General features: G+C 37.3%; 1 protein-coding gene across 11 annotated transcripts in view; it reads right to left on the bottom strand.

Moving 5' to 3' along the window:
- The window catches only part of TANC2 (tetratricopeptide repeat, ankyrin repeat and coiled-coil containing 2), a 343,384-nt gene that overhangs the window by 105,397 nt on the left and 215,626 nt on the right, over positions 1-22,361 (bottom strand). For all 11 annotated transcript variants that reach the window (XM_059048703.2, XM_059048705.2, XM_059048706.2 and 8 more), the window contains one exon: positions 18,999-19,124. In XM_059048703.2, the coding sequence (XP_058904686.1) occupies positions 18,999-19,124 (126 nt within the window). The remainder of the gene's footprint in view (positions 1-18,998; positions 19,125-22,361) is intronic.

The following is a 22,361-nucleotide window of genomic DNA, read 5'->3' as shown; positions in this document are numbered from 1 at the left end:
ATTTCCACTATTTTGTCTTCCAGGTCACTTCTCTGTTCCTCTGCCTCAGTTATTCTGCTATTGATTCCTTCCAGAGAATTTTTAATTTCATTTATTGTGTTGTTCATCATTATTTGCTCTTTAGTTCTTCTAGGTCCTTGTTAAACGTTTCTTGTAGTTTTTCCATTCTATTTCCGAGATTTTGGATCATCTTTATTTACTATCATTAATCTGAATTCGTTTTCAGGTAGACTGTCTATTTCCTTTGTTTGATCTGGTGGGTTTTTACCTTTCTACTTCATCTTCTGTGTATTTCTGTCTTCTCATTTTGCTTAACTTACTGTATTTGGGGTCTCCTTTTCACAGGTTGCAGGTTCGTAGTTCCCATTGTTTTTGGTGTCTGCCCCCAGTGGGTAATGTTCGTTCAGTGGGTTGTGTAGGCTTCCTGGTGGAGTGGACTAGTGCCTGTGTTCTGGTGGATGAGGCTGGATCTTGTCTTTCTGGTGGGCAGGACCACGTCTGGTGGTGTGTTTTGGGGTATCTTTGAACTTACTATGATTTTAGGCAGGCTCTCTGCTAATGGGTGGGGTTGTGCTCCTGTCTTGCTAGTTGTTTGGCATAGGGTGTCCAGTACTGTAGCTTGCTGGTCGTTGTGCGGAGCTGGGTCTTAGCATTGAGAATGAGATCTCTGGGAGAGTTCTCACTGATTGATATAACGAGGTGCCAGGAGGTTTCTGGTGGACCAATGTACTCAACTCGGTTTTCCAACCTCAGAGGCTCAGGCCCGACACCCGGCTGGTGTACCAAGACCTGGTCAGCCACACGGCTTTTGGGAAGTCTGAGGTCTTCTGCCAGCATTCAGTAGGTGTTCTGTTAAGTGTTGTTCCACATGTAGATGTAGTTTTGATGTATCTGTGGGGAGGAAGGTGATGTCCATGTCTTACTCCTCTGCCATCTTAAAGGTCCTCCCATGTACAAGTTTTTATATACATGTGTTTTTAGTTCTCTTGGGTATATGTCTCAGAGAGGTATTGCTGGGTCATATGGAAACACTATGTTTCAGCTTTTTGAGAAACTGCCAAACTGTTCTATTTTACTTTTGCTTTTTTACATGGCATAATACATACTCACCATAGAAAATTTAGGAATAGCAGATAAACAAAATAATAATTTTATTCCCACTGGCTAGAGAGAAACACAATTCACTTAAAAATTAATTTATTTAATTAAAATAAATTATTTCAATTATCTTATTTTATTTATTTAATTTTTGGCTGCATTGGGTCTTCATTACTGCATGTGGGCTTTCTCTGTTTGTGGCGAGCGGGGGCTACTCTTCGTTGTGGTGCGCAGGCTTCTCATTGCGGTGGCTTCTCTTGTTGGGAGCACGAGCTCTATGCATGTGGGCTTCAGTAATCATGGCACATGGGCTCAGCAGTTGTGGCGTGTGGGCTCAGTAGCTGTGGCTTGTGGGCTCTAGAGCACAGGCTCAGTAGTTGTGACTCACAGGCTTAGTTGCTCTGCGGCATGCAGGATCTTCCTGCATCTTCGACAGGGCTCAAACCCGTGTCTCCTGAATTGGCAGGCGGACTCTTAATACTGTGCCACCACAGACGCCCCGCACAATTCACTTCTTTTTTCCCGAGTTTTGTCTGTATTATATATACTTATCTTTAAGACAAAAATCATACTATAGGTACTGTTTCATAATCTGCTTTTCTTGCTTTACTTAGCAATTCTAGAGTTCCGAAAAACTTTAGAGTTCTGTCAGGCTTGCTTCAGTGGAGGTACTGATTCTTGGAGATCCTTACTCCATTTTCCATAATGTCACTTGATAGTAGGGGGCTGCTAACCATGCAGGGGGGTTCCCGGGTATCTGAGTGCCCTTCGTGGGCAGACACTCAGACAAATATGCTGAGCTCTGGCTGAGCAGTCACAGGACTCACAGTGAGGAAGGAGAAAACAGATCAATTGGTTTGAGATAAGTGTAATTAGGCCTAGAGAGATCTAAGGTCTCACAGCTGGTTTCAGAACTAGAATCAAAACCTAATTTTGACTCCAAAATTCAGGTTTTTTTCTATTATTTTATGTTGCTGCTCTATAGGTTGTCACTATTAAGTCTGAAATCTGGTCATGAGTTATACCACTGATGACCAGAATTGAGTAGACTTAGCTGACTGGCTAGGCTAGCTTCTTTCTCCTTCACCTCTCCCATGTTCCCCTTTAGGAATTGCATGCTTGACCTTTCCAGAGAGGGAAGAGCTTCTGAGACACTCAGTTGCTTTCTAAACTAACAGACCTATCTCTTCAGGTCAAGACTACTTAACATTTTGCATCAAAAGGGGGTTTCATGAATATGACGGGTGCCAATTTATAATATGGGATAAGTACAGATTCAACTTAAATGCTGAAGTTTTTGAGAAAAACTCTATTAAGATAACTTGTTCTCATGTTGATGTAATCTCTCATCATATTTTATTCTACTGAGAAAGCTTTGACATTTTAAAAAGTTATTTTAAAAATTTTCTAAAAATGTGATCAATTTACAAAAGCCTCAAGGGAAGAACAGACGAAATTAGCCCAGCACCATATGGTAAAACAACTTTAGACACCAAGAACAGCCTAGAAACAATTTCTGTACCTCAGAATCTAAGGCTTTTGTCAGATCAATATGATAAAAGAAAGCCATACCTCCTATGTACCAACAATAAATTTAGGGCATACGAACAAGTAGGCACTTTGGCCTGCACTGTGAAACACGGAGATAATGAATACCCTCTGTGGAGTTCATATTCCTAAATAAATGTTTCTTTGTTTAGGATATCCACTGGCTTCCAAGAGATTTTCTAGGGCAGAAACCACTGAAATAATCCAGTGAGAAATGACCACTGCAACTATAGCTGAGCCAAGGGATAAAAGATGAGCTAATGCATACATTTAGTAACAGATGTGGTCTTCTTACCCCTGGCACCCAAGAAGTGGCAGTCCCAGGGTGGCAACAGAGCAGGAACACCATCCCATCCTTCTCAAAATATTCCAAAGTACACTGACATCTGGAATTTACTTTGAAATTTGTAAAAAATGATGTGTGGTTAAAGAGATGGGCAGCTAGATATGTGATAAAAATAATAAAATATTAATGATATAATCAAGGCAAGTAAATGACGGTTTACTGTAAAATTGTCCTTTTTTGGGGTATATCTGAAAATTTTCCTAATAAAATGTTGAAGCAAAATACACAAAGAGGAAAAACATTCCAACAGGGTATACAAATAAGACAAGCTTTGGAAGGCAGTTTTTTTTGTTTTGTTTTGTTATGTTTTGTTTTGTTTTTGTGGTACGCGGGCCTCTCACTGTTCTGGCCTCTCCCGTTGTGGAGCACAGGCTCTGGACGCACAGGCTCCGGACGCACAGGCTCAGTGGCCATGGCTCATGGGCCCAGCCGCTCCGTGGCATGTGGGATCCTCCCGGACCGGGGCACGAACCCTGTCCCCTGCATCGGCAGGCGGACTGTCAACCACTGCGCCACCAGGGAAGCCCGGAAGGCAGTTTTTAAAAGAAATTTAATAACCACTCAAGACTCAGATCCGTGTGTGTATCTCTTCAATGCAAATTAGGCTTGTGACAGACAAATGAATGCTCTCTAGGAAACAGTCTGTGAGACCATCAATACAAATAATTATATATCTAGGCTTATAGAGAAAACTGACCTTTCTTTAACTATGGCAAAGAGTAAACATTTAAAACACAAACAAAAGTGCATTAAGGCTAACAGACCAGGTCGTCCAAATGCAAATATAAACAGCTGCAGCAAGAGGAAAAGGGGAAGGGGAAGTGGGGGCAAAAGAGCTCTAACTAGATTTAGACTAAAGCATATTTACTCATGGAAAACAACTATGAATCATCTTAAAAGAAGTCAGTCACAGGACTGGCAGAAGAAAGTGTGTAATACAGACAAAGGTCTGGTGCAAACAGGAGCAGAGTTGTATTTCCTCACATTCTTCCATTATGGCTGTACAGCCTAGCCTGGAAGCACCTCTGTTCCTCAGAACAAAAGATAATTGCAGGCTTATTCTTAGGTTTCAGGCCATGCATGCTATTCCCTACACAGAGCGGAGGAAAAAAACCATGTACTTCAGACAAACCCGATATCACTTTAGTGCCAAACGTAAGTCAAAAAACATGCTTATTTTTTTCTCAAGTATATTTATTAAACCAAGGCAGGGCTCATTTGTCTACTGAGTTTCTAGAAGACTCATTCTTGCATTTACAAGAGTCAAATCTCTTTAGGATCTGTTCCTTATTTATGGCACTCAGGAATAGGACTACAGTCGGCAGGTACTCCCACCCCAGGAAATGAGTTTTGGAAGAATGTAAAGCAATTTGAAGCAGGTCCTAAAAAACAATCTAAAGATAATAGCTTGAGAAATGTTCATTCCAGATAACTTCTGTTTTAAAAAAAATATTAAATAAAGCAGAGTCACTTTTTGGGTGAGCAGGGAAACATAGAGCAGGGTGGGTAAAACTGTGGACTCAGAGCCAGGATGCTTCAGCTTGTATCCAGTCTCTGTTACTTATGGGCTGTGCGACCTTAGGATAGTGACTTATGTTCTTGGTATCTCAGTTTTCCTTATCTTTAAAACAGGGATAACCATGACATGTGAGGATTAAAATGAATTAATACATGTAGTGTGCCTAGGACAGAGTCTGCTGGTTAACTCTGGTAGCTGCTACTACTATCCACATGATGAAGCCAAAAAGAAGCCAATGTAACCTACCTAATCACCTCCCTCCCACACACATTTATTTAAAACAAACATAATGAAAAGGATATTGAGAACATACTGGCTCTCTTGGAGCCCTCATCCCTTTGAGTTTCTGACTTATGTCCCTTCTCCCTTTCACTCCCATGCCCCTGCAACATTTTGAAAGGGCCATGCTTGCTATCTTCACTTCCACAGCAGTAACTCATCCTAGCCTGGCTTCCTCCCACGTTACTCTTTTGAAACTGTTTTAGGTAATGACACTAAAGACTTTCTAACTTTTAAGTCCAATGAATTATTTTCAGTCTTTATACTTAACCATGCTTTAGTATTTAACACTTCTAATGAATCCCTACTTTTTGAAATACATTCCCTTCTTGGGCTTTACATGATAACACTTTCTTCTAGTTCTTTTTTTGGTCCTCTCTTCCTGATATATCTTTAATGATTCCTCCTCTTCTGCCCATCCCTAAAATATTGCCAATCTTAGGTTCTATATTTTATTACTTTTTTCTTCTTCATGATCTCTCTGGGTAATCTCAAAGGAACAGACTAATGGCTTTTACAACCATCTAAGTGGGGATGGTTTACATTTCTGTTCCAGATCCCATTCCTAAACTCCTGTATAGCACTTCCAGCAATTTACAAGAGTTACCTATGTGGATTTCCAATAGATATCTCAAACTTGAAATGTTTAGAACTGAAGTTATTTTCTCACTCACCTTAACCTAGTCTTTATTTTCCATTCATTATCTCAGTTAATGAAACATCATCATCTGCCTGGTCTCCCAAGATAGAAACTTGGGACTCACCAGGATTTCTTCTTTCTTGACCTTTACATCTAATTTGTCACAGGTCCTATCAATTATTCTTGAGGAATATCTCCCAGATATAATCCCTGTTTTCTTTTCCCATTCCACTGTTACTTATAATGATATATCTTTTGGAGGTGTTGCAAGATTACACTAAGCCTCAGTTTTGTTATCTGTAAAATGAGGATAATAAGAACATCTATCTCACAAGGCTAAACAAGAAAATGTACATTAAGTTCGTAGTTCAGAACCTAGTTAATCCTCAATGAATGACAGTCATATAGTTCAGGTTCTCAACATCTCTTGCTTTTTACCATGTACTTAAACAAGCTTTTAATGAATAACTTTGCATTCCACACATCCCTCCTGTATACAGTCATCAATGATATGTATCTGATATAATCATTTCAGCCCCTACACTTCTACCCTCATATCTCATCAACTTACCTTACCACAATCACCCAACCTAGTAAGTCCTTATTAACTAGGACAGTTCTTGTCACGGGGTATGTACATTTAATAACGTTTAATAAATGAATTAGTGAATGAAAACACTGAATATGAACTTTCCATTCTTAACTGCAGGGAAATGTTTATAGACTTGGCTTTGGTAGGACAGCAGGGCTACAGGAAGACAGTTATAGGATGCAAACCAAGGTGTTTGAAAATCACGTGAACCATACTATGATAATAAAAAGAAATGAATCATTTGTTTGACACCTTTCAGGGATAAATTCCTATTTAAAGGCTACTGTCATAAACAAGAGGGCCATTAAGTAACAAGACATTCAGGGAAGAAAAACTGTATTTTTGAAGCTCTGTACACATCACAGGCAAGGCCTGGATGCTGGCCAAGACACAAATGATCATATTCCTACAGGAAGCTGGGGGAAGGAAGAAAATGTGCCTTAGAGCTAGTGTCCAGAGAGGACAGGATATATATATATATATTGCAACCTATCTCTTTTTAAAAAAATTTATTTCATTTTTATTTTTGGCTGTGTTGGGTCTTTGTTGCTGTGCACAGGCTTTCTCCAGTTGCGGGGAGTGGGGGACACTCCTGGTTGTGGTGTGCAGGCTTCTCATTGCAGTGGCCTCCCTCGTTGCGGAGCACAGGCTCCAGGCACGCGGGCTTCAGCAGTTGTGGTTTGCGGGCTCCAGAGCACAGGCTCAGTAGTTGTGGTGCATGGACTTAGTTGCTCCGTGGCATGTGGGATCTTCCCAGACCAGGGCTCGAACCCGCATCCCCTGCATTGGCAGGTGGACTCCCAACCGCTGTGCCACTAGGGAAGCCCAGGATATATTTTTTTAAAGACTAGTTTTCCTTTCTTTTAGAGAAGTTACTGAGAAGGCTGAAGTCACACATATCCACTTAGTAACTAAAGTCTTGCTAATGTAACATGTGGGATTTATTCTGTGCAAATAATAACCATATTTTTCTTCATCATTATAGGTAAATATGTATTTAGGTTACAGAAAACCCAATTCTAACTCTCAAGCCAGTCATTTTCTAAGGAGAGATGGGTTGATGCTCTGGTTCATTTCATCTATAATTTTCTTTTTAAAAATCTGACATGAATTTCCACTTCTGGTGAAGGAGAAACAAGGACTAGATTTGCCCTCCCACCTAAAACAACTCCAGAACAAACATATAAAGCTCTAGACAAAGTATACGAAATGATGGTTTTCAAGACACTAGACACAGGCAATGAAAAACAGTAATCCCTGAGAGATGAAAAACAAATGAGGTAAACCCTATGCCCACTTACAACATTGAGAAAATTTTCAGACCACTATGTAGGGAGGGAGAGCCAAGTCAGATTCTGGCAGACTCCCTTAGTTGAGTAGACTGAGCTGAGAATCCAGGGAGACCAAGGCAGCCACTGTTCAAAGAACAGAGTACTGGAAAGGAGACAGCTGTACAGAAATAATTCTGGAGACCTGTGGAGAGTAACCCTTGAGTAATCAGCAGGGTAGTGATTAGCACAAGTATGAGGATTGGAGACAAGAGTATCTGCAGCTTACATAGGGCCAGGAATAGTGCCTGTTCCTACCAGCCAGAATGGAAAACCTCATAATGCACAGGACATTGGATAAATCCAGGAAGGCCTTGGCTCAGTAGTATAGAATAATGAGACCAGCAAATATTGTTCTGGTTCTACTCAACAAATTTTAAAGGCAAGACCTAAAATTGATCACACTGTTTCCAAATAACTAAGTCACATTCCATAAAAAAGCTGAAAAATATTTATAGGAATACAAAAATATCTAACACCCAATAAGGTAAAATTCACAATGTCTGGCATCCAAATGAAGATTATCAGGCATGTAAAAAGAAGCAGGAAAATATGAGCCATGATTAGGAGAAAAACCAATCAACTGAAACTGACCCAGAACTGACACAGTTGTTAGAATTAGCAGAGAAAAGTATTAAAACCTGTTCAAAAGGGACATGGAAGATACAAAAGGCCCAAATTGCACTTCTACAGAAAAAAAACATCAGAAATGAAAAATACACTAGATGGGATTTGTGACAAATTTGACATTACAAAAGAAAAGATGAGTAACCTTAAAGACACAGTAATAAAAACTATACAAAATTAAATACACAGAGAAAAAAAGAGAGAAAAATTTAAAAATTATTAAAAAAAATAAAAAGAGCATCTGTGAACTGTGGGACAACTCCAAGTGCTTAAATACAGGTGTAACTGGAGTCATTGAAGGTGGAGGATAAAAAAACATATTTAAATAAATAATGGCTATGAAATTTCCAAATATGACAAAAACTATAAACTTACTGATCCAGGAAACTCAATGAGCCCCAAGGCAAGAAACATGAAGAAAATGACACCAAGGCACATCACAGTCAAATTGCTCAAAACCAGTGATAAAGAGAAAAAAAGCAGCCACAGAATAAAAAGACATATTAAGTACAGAGGAACAAAGATAAGGATGACAGTAGATTTCTTGTCACAAACAATGCAAATGAGAAGGTAGTGACATAAAGCTTTAAATTATGAGAAGAAAAAACATGTCAATCTGGAATCCTATACCCACCGAAAATATCTTTCAAAAATAATGATGAAATAAAGATTTTCAGACATCTAAAAGCTAAAAAAAATTAATAATTAGTTACCAGCAGACCCATAATATAAGTAATGTTAAAAGAAGTCCTTCAGGCAGAAGAAAAATGAAACCAAATAGAAAAATATGACGAAAGAAATGAAGAGCACCAGAAATGGGAACTATGTGGATTAACATATAAGATTTTTTTCACAACTCTTTAAAAGATAACTGACTTTTATATGGTGGGGTTTATAACATTCAGATAAATAAACTGTCTCACAACAATAACATAAAGGCTCAGAGGAGAGAAACAGAAATATACTATTGTGCAGAAAAGAGTGAACATAACAGGCCTAAGACTACTAACCCTTAGAAAGCCTGCTTACAAGATTGGCCCTTACTGAAGTTTGGGAACGTAGATTTCAAGAGGATTCACACCATTCTAAGAACTAAGAAGAATGGCTCACTGTGCCTAATTTGTACAAACAATATTGTTTATGCTGAATACTTGCTTTTCTTCTGGAAGTCTGGAATTTTGGTATTTTTTTTTTAGGCAAGGAGGTCTATGTGACCAGACCCCCATAAAAATCTTGGGCACTGAATCTCTAATGAGCTCTCCTGGTAGACATTTCACACAGGTCACAACTTATTGCTGGAGGAATTAAGTACATGTTGTGTGACTTCACTGAGAGAGAATACTTGGAAGCTTGTGTCCGCTTTCCTCTGCACTTTCGTGCATGTACCTTTCCCTTTGCTGATTTTGTTTTGTATCATTCTACAGTAATAAAGCATAGCTATGGGAATGACTACATGCTGAGTACTGTGAGTCCTCCTAGTGAATCAGTGAACCTGAGGGACACCCCAGACACAAGTATTATAAAGGTCTTGAAAAATTTACCAAGATAGACCATATTTTGGCTCATGAAAAATTCTGGATAAATTTAAAAGAATTCATGCTGTTCAAAGTGTGTTCTTTGACCATTACAGAACTAAGTTAGGAATCAACAGCAGAAATATATCTGGAAATTCCCCCGAAATATCCACGAGATGAAGAAGAAATCAAAAAGCAAATTAGTATTTTGAACTGGATGAAAGTGAAAATACAAAATCTGTGAAATACAGCTAAAGTAGTACTTAAAAGGGAAATTTATAGCATTAAAATGCCTACATTAGAATAGAAGAAAGGTCTATGTCTATGACCTCACCGTTTACCTTAGCAAATTAGCAAATAAAGAAAAAAATCCCAAAGCAAGCAGAAGAAAGGAAATAATAAAAATCAGAGTGGAAATAAAACAGTAAACAGAAAAATAGAAAAAATAATGAAAATAAAAGATTTAATAAGCTCAATAAAACTGATAAATCTCTAAGCAGACTAATAAGGAAAGAAAGAGAAGACATATCAATAAGGATAGAATCAAGAATGAGGGGTAACATGACTACAGATTAAAAGGGTAAGGGATACTATGAACAATTTTACACCAATAAATTCAACAGGTTATATAAAATAGACAAATTTCTTGAAAGACACAAACTAATGAAGCCCACTAAAAAAACCCACACATGACCTGAATAGCCTATATCTACTAAAGTAACTGAATTGATAGTTAAAACCTTCCCATAATTAAAACTGCAGACCCTGATGGCTTCATGAGCAAAAACCAATCATTTAAGGAAGAAATAACATCTATTTTACATAAACTCTTTATAAAACTAAAGAGGAGAGAATACTTTCTCATTACTATGGTATTAAAACCAGATAAAGACATTGCAAGAAAACTACAACCCAATATATCTCATGAACACAGATGCAAAAAAATATACAAAATTATAGTAAATTGAAGCCAATATAAAAAAATACATCATAATCAAGTGGATTTTATACTAGGAATTCAAAGTTGCCTTAACATTTGAAAAATCAATGTAATTCATCATATTAACAAAGCAAAAAAGAAAACCATATGATTATTTCCACAGATATAGAAAAACCACTTGACAAAATCCAACATAAACTCCTGATTTAAAAAAAAAATCAAACAACTCTTACAAACTAACAATAGTAGGGGAACAACCTCAATCTGATAAAGTGCATCTACTGAAAACCTATCACTAACGTATCTCATGGTGAAAGACTGAATGCTTTCTCTCAAAGATCAGAATAAGGTAAGGATTTCTGCTCTCTTCGCTTCTATTCAACAATGTACTAGTTCTAGTCAAGAGTCACAAGATAAGAAAAAGAAAAAGGAAGAAGTAAAACTATATTTGCAGACTATATGATTATTTTAATGTAGAAAATCCTATGGAATCTATAAAAAAAGTCATCAGAAATAATAAATGCATTTAGCAAGGTTTCAGGATACAGGAGCAATATACAAAAATCAATAGTACTTGTATGCAATTGTCAACCTCTGTACATGTACAAAACTTTGCTGAGAGAAGTTAAGGAAGACCTAAATGAATGGAGAGAGATATTATGTTCATGGATTGGAAGATTCAACATTGATAAGAAGTCAATTTTCCTCAAATTGATCTACAGATCCAATGCAATCCCCATCAAAATTCCAGCAGGCTTTATGGGTAGAAATTTACAAGGTTTCATATGGAAATACAAAGAACCTGGAATAGCCAAAACAATTCTGAAAATGAACAACAACACTGGAAGGTTAACAATACCTGATTTTAAGCTTTATTATAAAGTTACAGTAATCAAGAAGGTGTGGTATTAGCATCAAGATAAGACAAACAGATGAATGGAACAGAAGCAGTCCAGAAACAGATCCATACATATATGCATGACTGATTCTTGACAGTGCAAAAGTGCAAAAGGAATTCTGTAGAGGAGGAACAGTCTTTGCAATAAATGATGTTAGAACAGTTGTATATCTACATGCCAAAAACAAAAACCCAAAAAACTTTGATATATATCATGCACCGCACCACATACAAAAATTAACTCAAAATCGATTACGGGGGCTTCCCTGGTGGCGCAGTGGTTGAGAGTCCGCCTGCTGATGCAGGGGACACGGTTTCGTGCCCCGGTCCGGGAAGATCCCACATGCCGCTGAGCGTGCGCGTCCGGAGCCTGTGCTCCGCAACGGGAGAGGCCACAACAGTGAGAGGCCCGTGTACCACCAAAAAAAAAAAAAAAAAAAAAAATCAATTACGGACCTAAATGTAAAACCTAAAACTGTAAAACGTCTAGAAGAAAATACAGGAGAAAATATTTGTAACTTTGGGTTTGTCAAAGAAATCTTAGATACAACACCAGAAGAACTATCCATCCAAGGCAAAAATTCATAAACTGGACTTCTAAAAACTTCTGTTCTTTAAAAGATACTGTTAAGAGAATGAAAAGACAAGCCTAAAACTGGGAAAACATATTTGCAAAGAACCCATCTGATAAAGGCCTTGTATCCAAATTACATAACAAACTCTTGAAACTCATTAATAAGGAAAGAAACCATCCAATAAAACGGGACAAAATATTTGAATAGACACTTCACTAAAAAAGATATTTGATGGCAAATAATCATATGAGATAATTAACAATAAGCACAATGTTGTACAGCAGATCCCTAGAACTTTTTCATCTTGCACGACTCAAACTCTATCTGCCCAATCAACAGCAACTCCCCATTTTCCACTCCCTGCAGGTCTTAGCAACCACCATCTGCCAATTAGTGTTTATATGCAACTGGTTCCCATCCCTAACACCCCAGTGTACTGAACTATGTACAATAAGCCATCGTATTGCTATTATTATATTACTTAAAGCTTTTTATATTATATTGTCTATGACATAGGATAGCATGGTGGTTAAGAGCACAGGCTCCAGAGTCTTCCACATATGAAATGAATCCTCGCACTGCCAATTACTAGACCTGTAACTCTAAGCAAGTTACTTAATCTCTCTAAGTCCCAGTTTCCTTACTACCACCACTTGCATCAAAGAGTTGTGAGGATTAAATAACATGTTTAAAGCTCTTAGCACTGGGTCTATAAAGAATAAGAACTCCAATAAATGTAAGCTATCATTTTTATCTGTTTAAAAGTGCCCCATTCTCAGCATTTGTCTCAGTGTTTTAAGAAGTCTATTGTATACTATTAATGTGGGGATAAAAGAGGGAAAAGGCTTATTTGCCTCTGGAAAATAATACTTTGAGTCTTTGGAAAACTTGTATATTAAATTTCAGCTTTCTGACATTGGTCTTATAGAAAAACATTTGTTGAGAAAAACCTGGAGTCATTGCTGAGTGGAATTTTCAGGAAAGGAACAATGATCCTTGAAAAACAGTGGAAGAAATAGGGAAGATCCAACTCTCCCAAATGTTGCTACTTTTTACATGTTTCCTCACATTTAATAAATCAAAATGTGGGGAAAGTATAAAAATGGTAAAGCTTTCAAAATGTGAAACATTTGATAGAAGAATTATATAACTATGTCAACATAGTTTTGTGCTATTAGATTGTTGGTCTTGAAGGTGAGATTTTTATTGGAGAATCAGAACTGGCTAATTACTTGAAATTTAAGATTAAACTTAAAAAAAATAATTAATTAATTGGCTGCGTTGGGTCTTTGTTGCTGCACGTAGGCTTTCTCTAGCTGTGGTGAGCAGGGGGCTACTCTTTGTTGCGGTGCACAGGCTCTAAGGTGCACGGGCTTCAGCAGTTGTGGCACACGGGCTCAGCAGTTGTGGCTTGCAGGCTCTAGAGTGCAGGCTCAGTAGTTGTGGTGCACAGGTTTAGTTGCTCCGCGGCATGTGGGATCTTCCTGCACCAGGGATCGAACCCGTATCCCCTGCATTTGCAGGAGGATTCTTAACCACTGCACCATCAGGGAAACCCAGATTAAACATTTTTAAAGTGAACACTCAGTGATGAAATAGCTAGGGCCCTACAAAGGAAATTCTCCCTTGCTATATTTTATTAGTATCTGGGGAAGTTATTACATAAAAAATCTTTTATTACATAGTGCAAGATCGGAAAGCTTAGATCATTTTACTGAATCAAAAATGTTTTACAAAGTGTTACCTAAATAAATTTACTGGCATTATGGTTAGTTTAATAAGATTTAGTCACTTTTGGAGAAAATAATGATAGAAAGGTTAACTGGGAAGCTATTCTTTAAATCTAATTTAGATCAAAACATAAAAATGGCTTAACGGTTATTTTTCTTTATTGCACTTAAGGCATTTAAAAATATTTTCAGTGATTTATTCTTGCAGAACTAGATATCATGATTAGAATTTCTTTCATGTTACTCCACAGCCTTTCTTTAAGTAGTGTATTATTTACTGCAAGAGGTCAATACGTGCCCTGTTAGAAGATTAAGTGGTTTAAAGACTCTTCTCTTTCCCAAAGGCTAATTTTCCCTTTCAGGTCTTGTGGGGGAACTTTGTTGTATATTAGCCACTGTTTGGGCTTTCAAAGTTTAAGACAGATTTACCAACTAAAGCTGGTTTATATAAAAACCAGATCTGTGTACTGATCTGGAGCTACTTTAACAAGTAGTGATCTGCTTTAAAAAACTACAGCTAGGGCTTCACTGGTGGCGCAGTGGTTGAGAGTCCGCCTGCTGATGCAGGGGACCGGGGTTCGTGCCCCGGTCCGGGAAGATCCCACATGCCGTGGAGTGGCTGGGACCGTGATCCATGGCCGCTGAGCCTGCGCATCCGGAGCCTGTGCTCCGCAATGGGAGAGGCCACAACAGTGAAAGGCCCGCGTACCGCAAAAAAAAAAAAACCAAAAACAAACAAAAAAACTACAGTTAGACTACTCCAAAAAGTATAAATCAGTTTCTAGCAGACAAAGACATCCAGTTTGAGTACTGCATTTTCTAAATTTAGTGTACTTTGCAAAAGAGCTGCCTGGAGGTGAGAGGATCACCTCAGACAATGAAAGCTTACAATCTACCCTAATATTTATATATAGGCAGTTATGTGCACACAACTTTATTTCTGGATTTTTGATTTACCTAAAAAGAAAGAAATTTAATCTTGTAAAAATAAAACGATGAACAGTGAGAAAGAAGAGACTGATGGAAATATTCCCTTGTAAATGTGAGAGCTAGCCAGGCAATGATCAAGACGACTAAGCAACCTCAGGAATGTGTGACTCAGTCGGCTAACGCAACGTTACTAGCTTCATGACATACATCTCAGCCATCTTCAGAAAGGATTCATTGTTTTGGAAAAGTAGGGGACTCATAAATGGCATGAAACTGATTTTATTTGATAAAAATTCAATGTTTTGCTTTGACAAAGCCAAGTTAACTGTGTCAGGGTCAATTTCACATCAGTTCTGCCAATGAGTCAGACCATCATTTGCACATATGCCCCCTATCTATTAAAGCAGCTATTAACTAAATCCAATGCCTGTGAATGGCCATCTATGCATGTAATGGGATTTAGTAAAAGCCTAAGGAAACCAATACATATTGAGAAATGAAGTTTTAATTAGGAATGTATAATCTCTTTAAGCAGAATAGTGTGATTATGATTTCGTATCAGGCAGGTTCCAGAGTCTTATCAATAATAATCTGTTATTAATTTACCCCAAGTAGCTACTATTCAAAGTCATTATGCTATGATTTGCCTTGTGTATTTTAACTTCCCCTGGTTCCATTTATATGTTCTTTCTTCAGATTTATTACATTTATCCATAAAAACCAACATCCTCTTCTTCCCTTTTACTGGACAGTAAACAGTTTCTTGCTTTATCTGGGTAAAAAGAGATTCCATTAAGGTGGTCAGAGAGAGTGAGAGGTTTCAGGTCTAGCATGACTCCACATTTACACAAGGTGATTAAATTCAAAACGGATCCTGAAAATAATTTTAAAAACTTGACTTAAAAACTTTAAGATTTCAAATTAATATCTGTCAAGGACATTATTAGGCTTTGGGACTTAAAACGCACATGTAGTAGGTCAGCTAGCTGTATACTCTGCATTAGGACACAATCTACTGTAACTATTTTGTCATTAGAGCTCAAGCTCTTGGATGGTTGACAGCTGACTGACTTGCTGCACTAAGATCCTGGACAGTGCACTTATGTGACCTCCTCCCCACTGTTGGGCTGGGTCTCTGGAAACATCAATTTTGGGAGAACAGTTGTTCAAAACAGCTGTCTTGAGAAGTAAAAAAAAAAAAAAAAAAAAAAGACTTTTTACTAATGAAGCAAATGTTAATGTTAATACTCAACTTGAAGATCCAAACTGTAGCTCATGGGTTACCTCAGCAACTTCTGCTTCAGCAGTCAAAAGACGATTATTATGATCAAACAACTGCAGTTATTATTAAGATAACTGTTAAATGAACTATGCCTGTACTATTAAACCATGTTCATGAATAACTTCTAACCAAATCTCAAACTACATTTTCCCACATTTCTGTAAACAGGCTGTGTGATCCTTAAAGGCATAAAACTTATCTTCAGTTACAATGGTATCCTCTAAACCAGTCTTTCTTAGTCTGATCTTGGGACCCCTGGGGCTTCTCAAGACACTTTCGCGGGTCCACAAAGGCAAAACTATTTTCATAATACTAAGAGATTATGTGTCTTTTTCCACTCTCATTCTCTCACAAGGGTAGGGTGGAATTTTAAAGAGCTTACATGAACACATAATGGGTCTACTATTAAAAAAAAAACAGGTATTTTAAAAATTTATCAGTTCTAATTTAATATAGTAAATATCAATCAATACAACTCATATAACACAAGCTTTTTAGGGTCCTCAATAATTTTTTAAGGTGGAAAGAGGTCCTGGGACCAAAAAGTTTGAGAACCACTGCTCTGAACAAAATAGTGCAGAACTGCCTGTATGAAGCGCCCAATAAATGCCATCTCTTCATATATTCAAGTGATTTTACTTCAGATAATCTCTGTACTTGAAATCAGTCAGTTAATTTAGTACCCACTGGATATACTACAGTGTACATGACCATTAACTACCTTCTTCTGCAGATCCAGGGTCATTTAAAACCGGAATTGTGATTTAAAAACTATTTCATAGGACTTGAGTTATACTTTAAAATACAGAAAGAAATACCTCTAATGTAAAAAGAGATATCTTAATGTACACTAAAAAAGGTTTTCAATCATTTTATTACTTTTTTGGGGTAAAGTTGTTTTACTTCAATCATAACCAGAGTTAGCAGAAGATATAAAACTGAAATATGACTGCAATTTGTATGTTCCTTAAAATAAAAGTAGAAAACATGATGTGACATGATTTTTAAAAATTATACCAGGAAAACAATATGATTCTGTTTCTATAGTAAAGTGTACTGTTTTGGATATAATAACCACAAATTACAAAGGCTTGCCAAACAGGTCTACAGAAACATGAGGAAAATCTGTCCAAGTTTGTTTTCCTTTCTTGTTAATGTCTAAGCTACAGAGTTCATTTGTAAATAGTAATCAAGACAACATTTTTGAGGGAAGGTTATTGTCTAGGGCCTCAAAGTTCTAAATTAAAGTATGCTAATTTTAGAAGATAAAATACTGCTTAGTAAACACCCTGTCTCTTATGGATTAATACACTCAACTGGATGGCATGTTCCAACCCTTTGGACTGCTAAAAGAAAACTTCTTGAAAGAAAAGACAGCTTTAAGGAACTGAAACACTAATACCATAGCACACTCATCAACAGATAAACTCCATCTTTAAGTATTAATGTAAGCAGTTAAGTTGAAACCCTATCTGCAAGGGATATGAAATTAGTTTTGTTAGGAATGCATTATTCAGGTGGAGAGCTTCCTAAAGATTTAGGTATGCTTTGGAAAAATCTTTGCATGCACTTTGGTTTTACTGAATGTTTAGGCTGAAGCTCAGAGAAATGGAAAAGATTTTCGTTGTATTCTATACACAGCTGATATCTATGTGTAAACATCAAGCTCACCAGAATGTATCTGTCGAAGACCTTACTAAATCTTTAGAAACTGCAAGTAGATATGTGTCATCAAGTCTCAATAAAACCCAACACGAAGAGTACTCAAAAATACATAGCTGAAATCTGTCATTAATTTTGTTTTTGATGTAGTATAAAATCCATTATTCAAAGACTAGCAAAGCAGAAAATAAAATCAACAATGTCAGTTTGTTTTTCAGTAAATGCAATGCAAGGTGATGTCAATGTGGCAGATTTTCAATCAAATCTGAAGGTCTATATAGATCAACAGTTGTATCCAATCTTCCTTATTATGGTTATGCCTTCTGGTCATGGCACAAATAATTTAGTTGCTCTTTGAATAAATTTATTCAGGCTTTGGACATAATCAGTATAGCAGCACTAAAGTAGTACTTGACATAATTCTACTTTCTGGGATAAGCAACTAAGAGGTGGCTAACTGAAGAAACGGCAAGCAGGATGGATAGGATTGGGAACTAAAACCATGACTGAGGCCATCAACTCACCACTGTTGACGGGAGGTATGGTAATTATAGCAATACAACTAATTATTTTATGCTCCTAGTTGCTGAGCCATCAGTGAAAAATGGTCAGCGTAATGACTTCCAGAATGGACAGCAGGCATGTTTGAATCCCTTCCTGTGTGAGTTATGCATGTGGCACTACACAGACTAGAATAGGGCACAGGACAAGGGGTGAGAAGAAGAGCAAAGCAAAGATGCAAATAATCTATAAGATAAAATAAATAATGCACCTGATGTAGTAGAGCTATAGATTACTAGATACTAGAGAAAGCAGACCATCTGTTAAGACTATCACAGACAGTCTGGTTCACTTGAACAAACAAGAGGTACAAGCAGAGATACCAATAACAGGCCTCTCAACTAGACTGTGGTTATAACAAAATGAAAAGTCTTCAAAAACATCAGGTTCCTGACTGCAGAAGCATGTAGCATGCACAAAGGGTGTAAAGAAACAGGTATCTGAATGGGAAAAGGATAAGTTGTTTAGATGTTGCCAGGACAGGACTGGAAGCACTAAAATTCTAAGAAAATAAAAGTACTGTACGTCACTAGAAATGGCCACTAGAATGTAAATGAAACGCATTCTCTAGTGAAACAAATTAGCAGCATCAAGTTCACCTGCAATTGGGCTAGGGCTGAAATTGGTCAACAATTACTTCTAAAATCCAGAACCTTAAAAAGGTTATTTCCCCCATCAACCCCAGCCCTCTCCACTTGTTTTCTTTCACAATTTCAAGGAATCAATGCTTCCAACTGTTGGTAATTACACTGCCTTAACGTATTTGTATTCATCTTTCTCTCTAGATTCAGCAGAAATGAACTGGTTACATGCTCACTTAAGGGAGGCTTAAATAGGTGTGGAAATTGGCAACTAAGGAACTTTCTGCCTACTGCCCATTTCCATTTTCCCCTGGGCATCCCCATGCAAAGCCCTCTTGTGGTTCTAACCTCTTAAATCCTGTTGTGTGCGAGCTCCGGCCATGCTCTGTCTTGGCATTCGAAGAGAAGTTCTCAAAGGTGTATGTCTCTGCTCATCCAGGTAAGCGAGGTCCTCCAAGTGGGTGGAGCTTGTGGCTGATAAGACAGAAGAGTTTAGTCAGAATACCTAAGTTCAGAAAACTGTCAGTCTGTATCTCCAGACTTTGGAATCAGAGCAGATACATTTACTGAGAATTTGCTCAACTCAAAGTCTTCATCAGTGTCTGGAACATGTGCCAGGAAAACATGTCAAGAGTTGTCTGTGGCTCCTTCACTACTATCAAATGCCTGAGCTTATAGAGAATACTAGCAACAAGTTGGCAAACACATTAGTACCTGACAACAAAGATTATTAGTTTTTGCTTCTTTTGGGTCACAAATCCCACTTGTATAAACAACATCAGTGGAGAAATCTGTCCCAAATTATATTAAGCTATAAAAGAACCATGAAGCTCTATTTTCAACATTTTCCATTCACAGTAAAGAATGAAATACGAAAACATTCTAAAAACAATTATCACATGTGTGTATATATACGTATATAATGGAAAGGCGGGCACCTGGGACAATGGATAGAGAATTGCCAAATAGCATTTAGGGAACTGCCAATGTCCATGAATTCCAAAGAACATGTTGTTGCTCTTTGAAGATGAAAGTCAAGTAACCGTGGCTTCCCACTGCATCTATAAATCCTTTAACCCCTAACCTAGCCATGAAAGAGAAAGAGAAAATGGCAGAAGATGGAGGTAAAATGGCACTGCTACATACTGAGAGCTATTGAGTCCACTTACAATGAATCAAAAAGTGAAGAAATCAAGAATCAGGAAGTGCTGAAGACAAAAAGCTTTTAACAAAAAAGAAAAATAACCCAAACTTCCATCAGAAAACGGTTATTTAGAGCTCATATGTGATTAATTAAACCATTAATTCAATCTGTTGCCAACTATGTAAGATACTGTGCTGGGGGTTAGTTCAGTAATTCCATGACAATTATTTACTGAGAGACTCCTGTGTGCCAGGCTCTGTTCTTGGTGCCCTCGCTGGCTTCATTGCTAGTCTACCTCTGTGACAATTTGGAGTGGGTGAAAGGAAGCAAACTGAGATCACTCTTGGCTGCTGAGCTCCAATGAAGCATTGTCCACATCTTCAGTCAAGGTAAGACACAACAATAACATAAAGAGGTCTATGATAAGTGGCACAAAGACAGTTACAAAGTGCTCCATGAGCTGAAAAAGAGAGAGAAAAGATGGGGAAAATCGAAGAGAGGGAGAGGAAGAGAGAAAAGAATAAGAACAAGTGCAAGAGACGTATATTCCCCTCACCCTTCAATTACTGCAACTGTCTTATTTACCTGTATCTACTGGAAACCCCCACAAAAGGAATTTATCCAAATTATACATACAGTTTCTATAAGGAAATAAGTCTTTGAAAGCTAGTCCAGGGAACTTAAACCAAGAAAGGGAAGCCAAATGACACATGACACACCAGAGAGAGGAAGAGAATAAATATCAGAAGAATAAAAGATAATCTAGATTTCTGCATTCTGAAATTAAAACTATCCAGAATAGATAACTTTCTAACCTCTTATTTAAAAACACTGGGGACAATTACACCATCCCCACTGGTTCTTATTTGGTTCTGTGAATTAGTTCTTTCTTATGTTTCATACAATCCCTCCTGTTTTAACCAAAGTCTATTTTCTTTTGCTAGGTTCTTTATCCATATGTGTGTAGCTACCAAAAAAAAAAAAAAAAAAAAAAAAAAAAAAAAAGGCGGGCGGGGGGCAGCCCCCAGAAGTCCTGTCCCCACAGAGCCTTCCTTGGAGCTCAGAAATATTAGCATCAGCTGAGCAGGGCCCCTTCAGAGATGTTTGTTTCAGCTTTGTGGGGCCTCTCCTCCAAGCTTCTATGGTTTAATCATCCTAACCTCTTCTCGTTTACAGGCTCAGAAGTGGTAGCTGCTTCCTGAAGTTGCTAAGTCCACAATATCTCAGTGTTCTCTTTTACCTTTTCAGTTCTTTAAAACCTAGTTAACAATTCTTTATATATAACATCTTCTGTTAAAATATCTATGTGGTTTCTGTCTCCTGGCTAGCCTCTGGCTGAGATAGCATAGAAAATAACTGAACAACAATTATTTTACTATGTGATGTTGATAATAAAGCAATATCACAGAACGCAGACGACGTAAAAGATGTTTTAAAGGCCATCTAGGCTAGAGGTCAGCAAACTATGGCCTGTGGATGAAATCTGGCCTGTCGCATAAAGTTTTACTGGAACACAGCCTTGCCTCTGTTTAAATAGCTGTTTACCATAAGGTTGAATAGTTTGGACACAGACCATATGGCCTGCAAAGCCTAAAATACTAGCTGACCCCAATCTAGTCAGATCCCCTCCTTTTGCAGTTCAGGAGACAGTGAAGTCATTTATCTACAGTGACTCACTTATTCACTGGAGAGCCAGGCCTGGAAACCAGCTATCTTAACTCTCAATGCAGTGAGCACTATTTGCATTGTACCCTCCTCTCTTTTTAAACCTAAACAAATCTAATTCTTTCTTAAAAGGCCTATTTTTCATTCCTTCTTCATCTTTGTCACTTTCCCTCAATTCTGTTTTTTATGGCTTCAAAGAGCAGTGATCAAACTTGGGCAATAAAGGCCTTGCCAATGCATAGTAAGGTGCCCTGCATGTCACAGACTAATAAATCTCTGCACTTCAAAATTTTCTGCAGTTAGAAACAAACAAAAGTCCAAATTTGTTATTTTTTTAATAAGAAAAATACTTATAAGGTACTTTTTAAGCTGACAAACTGAAGAGTAATATGATGAGAATTTTTTATTTTCTTTTATTCACATTAAAACAAAATTCAAATAAAAACTGTAACAGCTGGATGAGTGATAGAAATTTCTGGTTATCATTATGGCAATATTAACGGTACATTATATGATTTTAAAGCAAGGTTCTAGCAGGGTACTTTTACTAAAATGGTTCTATATGCTAACACACTAAGATGGTTTGATATGTTTTAATAAAAAGAGACTATATGTTTCATTAACAGTAGGCAGAATGATATAGAAATACACAACATGAAGTGGAGCAAAAAGCTTTGTTAAAAAAAGAAGCCTAAAGTCTTTCCTTTTGATACGTTATATCCATCTATGAATCTTTTAAAGATTAAACTATGGGAGATCTATACTTGGAGTATAGGTTTAAATTAAATAAGTTACATAATCCATTTTAATTTCTTTGTATTAAAAAAATCTTCTGGCACAGGCTTCGTTTCACATGTTCAACTTCTTATATTAAATGAAGAGCTACTGACAGCTTTTATAAA

The sequence above is a fragment of the Kogia breviceps genome, chromosome 19, assembly GCF_026419965.1.
Source record: "Kogia breviceps isolate mKogBre1 chromosome 19, mKogBre1 haplotype 1, whole genome shotgun sequence".
Taxonomy (NCBI): domain Eukaryota; kingdom Metazoa; phylum Chordata; class Mammalia; order Artiodactyla; family Physeteridae; genus Kogia; species Kogia breviceps.
Note: the sequence above shows the minus strand (reverse complement) of the source record. Positions and strands in the feature narration are given on the sequence as shown.